Source organism: Oncorhynchus gorbuscha, unplaced genomic scaffold (genome assembly GCF_021184085.1).
Source record: "Oncorhynchus gorbuscha isolate QuinsamMale2020 ecotype Even-year unplaced genomic scaffold, OgorEven_v1.0 Un_scaffold_4110, whole genome shotgun sequence".
NCBI classification, from domain to species: Eukaryota; Metazoa; Chordata; class Actinopteri; order Salmoniformes; family Salmonidae; genus Oncorhynchus; species Oncorhynchus gorbuscha.
The window spans coordinates 710-7,500 of record NW_025748211.1 but is presented as its reverse complement, the minus strand read 5'-3'; the positions used below and the strand labels follow the sequence as shown (position 1 = coordinate 7,500).

General features: G+C 45.0%; 1 protein-coding gene across 1 annotated transcript in view; it reads left to right on the top strand.

Moving 5' to 3' along the window:
- The window catches only part of LOC124028420 (ankyrin-2-like), a gene marked incomplete at its 3' end in the record, with an annotated part of 22,834 nt that extends 16,383 nt beyond the window's left edge, over positions 1-6,451 (top strand). The window contains exons 9-13 of the mRNA XM_046340472.1: positions 695-892; positions 2,383-2,481; positions 4,261-4,458; positions 5,480-5,578; positions 6,353-6,451. Of these exons, the coding sequence (XP_046196428.1) occupies positions 695-892; positions 2,383-2,481; positions 4,261-4,458; positions 5,480-5,578; positions 6,353-6,451 (693 nt within the window). The remainder of the gene's footprint in view (positions 1-694; positions 893-2,382; positions 2,482-4,260; positions 4,459-5,479; positions 5,579-6,352) is intronic.
- Between the last annotated feature and the right edge of the window lie 340 nt (positions 6,452-6,791).

Genomic DNA, 6,791 nt, shown 5'->3' with positions numbered 1-6,791 from the left:
TGGTACAGACCTAATACACACACACACTGATACAGACCTAATACACACACACACTGATACAGACCTAATACACACACACACTGATACAGACCTAATACACACACACACTGGTACAGACCTAATACACACAAACACACTGGTACAGACCTAATACACAAACACACTGGTACAGACACCTCCAGACAGAGAAACACACTGGTACAGATCTATGTTGTGTGTTTCTATGTCTCCAGAATGGGTTCACTCCAGACAGAGAAACACACTGGTACAAATCTATGTTGTGTGTTTCTATGTCTCCAGAATGGGTTCACTCCAGACAGAGAAACACACTGGTACAGATCTAGGTTGTGTGTTTCTATGTCTCCAGAATGGGTTCACTTCAGACAGAGAAACACACTGGTACAGATCTAGGTTGTGTGTTTCTATGTCTCCAGAATGGGTTCACTCCAGACAGAGAAACACACTGGTGCAGATCTATGTTGTGTGTTTCTATGTCTCTAGAATGGGTTCACTCCAGACAGAGAAACACACTGGTGCAGATCTATGTTGTGTGTTTCTGTGTCTCTAGAATGGGTTCACTCCAGACAGAGAAACAGGTACAGATCTATGTTGTGTGTTTCTATGTCTCTAGAATGGGTTCACTCCAGACAGAGAAACAGGTACAGATCTATGTTGTGTGTTTCTATGTCTCCAGAATGGGTTCACTCCACTGCACATCGCCTGCAAGAAGAACCGGGTGAAGGTGATGGAGCTGCTGGTGAAATACGGAGCCTCTGTCCAGGCCGTCACGGAGTCTGGCCTGACCCCCATCCACGTCTCAGCCTTTATGGGTCACCTCAACATGGTGCTGCTGCTGCTACAGAACGGAGCCTCGCCTGACATCTGCAACATCGTCAGTACCGATATGATCAAATTAAAGCGTTGTCGGTCATTAACAGATGTTATTACAGGGGGTAGTGAAATGCTGGTGTTCCCAGCTCCAATAGTACAGTAGTATCTAGTGAAATGCTGGTGTTCTCAGCTCCAATAGTACAGTAGTATCTAGTGAAATGCTGGTGTTCCCAGCTCCAACAGTACAGTAATATCTAACTAAATGCTGGTGTTCCCAGCTCCAACAGTACAGTAATATCTAACTAAATGCTGGTGTTCCTAGCTCCAACAGTACAGTAATATCTAACTAAATGCTGGTGTTCCCAGCTCCAATAGTACAGTAATATCTAACTAAATGCTGGTGTTCCCAGCTCCAACAGTACAGTAATATCTAACTAAATGCTGGTGTTCCTAGCTCCAACAGTACAGTAATATCTAACTAAATGCTGGTGTTCCCAGCTCCAATAGTACAGTAATATCTAACTAAATGCTGGTGTTCCCAGCTCCAACAGTGCAGTAATATCTAACTAAATGCTTGTGTTTCTAGCTCCAACAGTGCAGTAATATCTACCTAAATGCTTGTGTTTCTAGCTCCAACAGTACAGTAATATCTAACTAAATGCTTGTGTTTCTAGCTCCAACAGTGCAGTAATATCTAACTAAATGCTTGTGTTTCTATCTCCAACAGTGCAGTAATATCTAACTAAATGCTTGTGTTTCTAGCTCCAACAGTACAGTAATATCTAACTAAATGCTTGTGTTTCTAGCTCCAACAGTACAGTAATATCTAACTAAATGCTTGTGTTTCTATCTCCAACAGTACAGTAATATCTAACTAAATGCTTGTGTTTCTAGCTCCAACAGTGCAGTAATATCTAACTAAATGCTTGTGTTCCTAGCTCCATCAGTGCAGTAATATCTAACTAAATGCTTGTGTTCCTAGCTCTAACGGTACAGTAATATCTAACAATTCACAACAATACACAAATCTAAAAGTAAAATAATTAAATTAAGAAATATATAAATATTAGGACGAGAAATGTCAGAGTAGTATTGACTAAAATACAGTAGAATACAGTATGGAAATGATGAGTAAAGCAGTAATGTAAACATTATTAAAGTGACCAGTGATTCCATGTCTACAAATCGACACACCCACTTCCTGGGTTTTACAGTCAGTATTGACCAATCACAACAGCTCTTTTAGCTGGTAGTGGGTGTGGTTGTGTTTGTGTGTGTTCTAATGATGTGTGTTCTAATGATGTGTGTTCTAACGTGTGTGTTCTAACGATGTGTGTTCTAATGATGTGTGTTCTAATGATGTGTGTTCTAACGATGTGTGTTCTAATGATGTGTGTTCTAATGTGTGTGTGTGTGTGTGTGTGTGTGTGTGTGTGTGTGTGTGTGTGTGTGTGTGTGTGTGTGTGTGTGTGTGTGTGTGTGTGTGTGTGTGTGTGTGTGTGTGTGCGTGTGCGTGCGTGCGTGCGTGTGTGCGTGCGTGTGTGTGTGTAGCGTGGTGAGACAGCGTTACACATGGCGGCCCGTGCTGGTCAGATAGAGGTGGTTCGATGTCTCCTGAGGAACGGAGCTCTGGTCGACGCCATGGCAAGAGTGAGTCATTTCGTTTGTTGGGGGTGTTTTCTATGTGCGAATGACAGCCAATCGTAATACAGGGAGTTGAACACACAACTGGTAACAACTGGCCAGACAGACCAGTCACAGTGACAACTGGCCAGACAGACCAGTCACAGTAACAACTGTCCAGACAGACCAGTCACAGTAACAACTGGCCAGACAGACCAGTCACAGTAACAACTGACCAGACAGACCAGTCACAGTAACAACTGGCCAGACAGACCAGTCACAGTAACAACTGGCCAGACAGACCAGTCACAGTAACAACTGGCCAGACAGACCAGTCACAGTAACAACTGGCCAGACAGACCAGTCACAGTGACAACTGGCCAGACAGACCAGTCACAGTAACAACTGGCCAGACCAGTCACAGTAAAAACTGGCCAGACAGACCAGTCACAGTAACAACTGGCCAGACAGACCAGTAACAGTATCAGCTGACCAGACAGACCAGTCACAGTAACAACTGGCCAGACAGACCAGTAACAGTATCAGCTGACCAGACAGACCAGTCACAGTAACAACTGGCCAGACAGACCAGTCACAATAACAACTGACCAGATAGACCAGTCACAGTAACAACTGGTCAGACAGACCAGTCACAGTAACAACTGACCAGACAGACCAGTCACAGTAACAACTGACCAGACAGACCATTCACAGTAACAACTGGTCAGACAGACCAGTCACAGTAACAACTAACAAGACAGACCAGTCACAGTGACAACTGGCCAGACAGACCAGTCACAGTAACAACTGTCCAGACAGACCAGTCACAGTAACAACTGGCCAGACAGACCAGTCACAGTAACAACTGACCAGACAGACCAGTCACAGTAACAACTGGCCAGACAGACCAGTCACAGTAACAACTGGCCAGACCAGTCACAGTAAAAACTGGCCAGACAGACCAGTCACAGTAACAACTGGCCAGACAGACCAGTAACAGTATCAGCTGACCAGACAGACCAGTCACAGTAACAACTGGCCAGACAGACCAGTAACAGTATCAGCTGACCAGACAGACCAGTCACAGTAACAACTGGCCAGACAGACCAGTCACAATAACAACTGACCAGATAGACCAGTCACAGTAACAACTGGTCAGACAGACCAGTCACAGTAACAACTGACCAGACAGACCAGTCACAGTAACAACTGACCAGACAGACCATTCACAGTAACAACTGGTCAGACAGACCAGTCACAGTAACAACTAACAAGACAGACCAGTCACAGTGACAACTGGCCAGACAGACCAGTCACAGTAACAACTGGCCAGGCAGACCAGTCACAGTAACAACTGGCCAGGCAGACCAGTCACAGTAACAACTGGCCAGACAGACCAGTCACAGTAACAACTGGCCAGACAGACCAGTCACAGTAACAACTGGTCAGACAGACCAGTCACAGTAACAACTGGCCAGACAGACCAGTCACAGTAACAACTGGCCAGACAGACCAGTCACAGTAACAACTGGCCAGACAGACCAGTCACAGTAACAACTGGCCAGACAGACCAGTCACTTACAGAAAGGATTCACTTTCTGGTGTGTAGTTGACATCTATCTACAGGTAAACCATGAGGTGTATAACTAGGGAAGGAAATTAAGCTTAGCCCACTAGCTCGAGGCCAGTCATTTTTAGACCGGCGAGTTGAACATTTCCCAAACTATCCCGATGGCTAGTGAGGGCTAGTTTACATGGTGATTTAACCAGCCGAGCACAGCACCCTAAAGCCTTCAGTCCCTGTAGGAGGACCAGACCCCCCTCCACATCGCGTCCCGTCTGGGGAAGACAGAGATCGTCCAGCTGTTACTGCAGCACATGGCTCATCCCGACGCCTCCACTACTAACGGATACAGTCCTCTGCACATCGCTGCCAGGGAGGGACAGTTAGAGACCACCGCTGTGTTGTTGGAGGCTGGGGCTTCACACTCACTGGCTACCAAGGTAGGATACACACACACACACACACATACACATATACACACACACACACTGTCTGTCTCCTCTAACATACATGATTCATCCTCCTCCTCCTCCCTAACAGAAAGGTATTCACAGAAAGGATCCTCTCTACATGTATCCTCCTCCCTAACAGAAATGATTCACTCCTCTACATGTATCCTCCTCAGAAAGGATTCACTCCTCTACATGATCCTCCTCCCTTACAGAAATGATTCACTCCTCTACATGTATCCTCCTCCCTAACAGAAAGGATTCACTCCTCTACATGTATCCTCCTCCCTAACAGAAAGGATTCACTCCTCTACATGTATCCTCCTCCCTAACAGAAAGGATTCACTCCTCTACATGTATCCTCCTCCCTAACAGAAAGGATTCACTCCTCTACATGTATCCTCCCTAACAGAAAGGATTCACTCCTCTACATGTATCCTCCTCCCTAACAGAAAGGATTCACTCCTCTACATGTATCCTCCCTAACAGAAAGGATTCACTCCTCTACATGTATCCTCCTCCCTACAGAAAGTTCACTCCTCTACATGTATCCTCCCCCTAACAGAAATGATTCACTCCTCTACATGTATCCTCCTCCCTTACAGAAAAGATTCACTCCTCTACATGTATCCTCCCCCTAACAGAAAGGATTCACTCCTCTACATGTATCCTCCCTAACAGAAAGGATTCACTCCTCTACATGTATCCTCCCTAACAGAAAGGATTCACTCCTCTACATGTATCCTCCTCCCTACAGAAAGGATTCACTCCTCTACATGTATCCTCCCTAACAGAAAGGATTCACTCCTCTACATGTATCCTCCCTAACAGAAAGGATTCACTCCTCTACATGTATCCTCCTAACAGAAAGTATCCTCTCATGTATCCTCCCTAACAGAAAGGAATCACTCCTCTACATGTATCCTCCCTAACAGAAAGGATTCACTCCTCTACATGTATCCTCCTCCCTAACAGAAATGAATCACTCCTCTACATGTATCCTCCCTTACAGAAAGGATTCACTCCTCTACATGTATCAGCCAAGTATGGAAGCCTGGAGGTGGCAAAACTCCTCCTGCAGCGCAAAGCTATGCCTGACGACGCCGGCAAGGTATTGTCATAGACATACAGCAACTAGAGCTTGTGTTATTATAGAAATACAGCAAGAAGAACTGGTGTTATCACATAAATACAGTAACTAGCACTGGTGAGAACACAGAAATAAAGCAAGTAGAACTGGTATTATCACAGAAATACAACAGGTAGAATTTGTGTTATCACAGAAATACAGCAAGTAGAACTGGTGTTATCACAGAAATACAATCACTAGAACTATTGTTAGCATACAAATTGATTATAGAAGGAGAGAGGGAGGCCACAAAGAGAGAATGGATACATTAAAAAGGAGAGAGATGGCACAGAGGAGGAGAGGAGGGAAGACAGAATAGCTAGAGAGGGTAAACGACAGGGAGAGATGACACAGGGAAGGAGAGGAGGAAGACAGAATATCTAGAGAGGGAAAAGGAGAGGGAGAGATGACACAGGGAAGGAGAGGAGGAGAGAGGGGGAAGACAGAATAGCTAGAGAGAGAAAAAGGAGAGGGAGAGATGAAAGAGAAGGAGAGAGGGAAGACAGAATAGCTAGAGAGAGAAAAAGACAGGGAGAGATGACACAGGGAAGGAGAGGAGGGAAGACAGAATAGCTAGAGAGAGAAAAAGGAGAGGGAGAGATGAAAGAGAAGGAGAGAGGGAAGACAGAATAGCTAGAGAGAGAAAAAGGAGAGGGAGAGATGAAAGAGAAGGAGAGAGGGAAGACAGAATAGCTAGAGAGAGAAAAGAGAGGGAGAGATGAAGGGATGAGTAATAAATGTGTTTCTCTCCTCCAGAACGGTCTGACTCCGCTGCATGTGGCAGCTCACTATGACAACCAACAGGTGGCGCTGCTGCTGCTGGACAAAGGGGCGTCGCCCCACGCCACCGCCAAGGTGAGAAAACAACACAAAACCTGGCGGGGGAAAGCCTTTCAAAAGTTTTACCGTGGAAAATAACAACTTGTTTTTTTACCGGACATGTTTAGATACAATGCCTTGCGAAAGTATTCGGCCCCCTTGAACTTTGCGACCTTTTGCCACATTTCAGGCTTCAAACATAAAGATATAAAACTGTATTTTTTTTGTGAAGAATCAACAACAAGTGGGACACAATCATGAAGTGGAACGACATTTATTGGATATTTCAAACTTTTTTAACAAATCAAAACCTGAAAAATTGGGTGTGCAAAATTTTTCAGCCCCTCTACTTTCAGTGCAGCAAACTCTCTCCAGA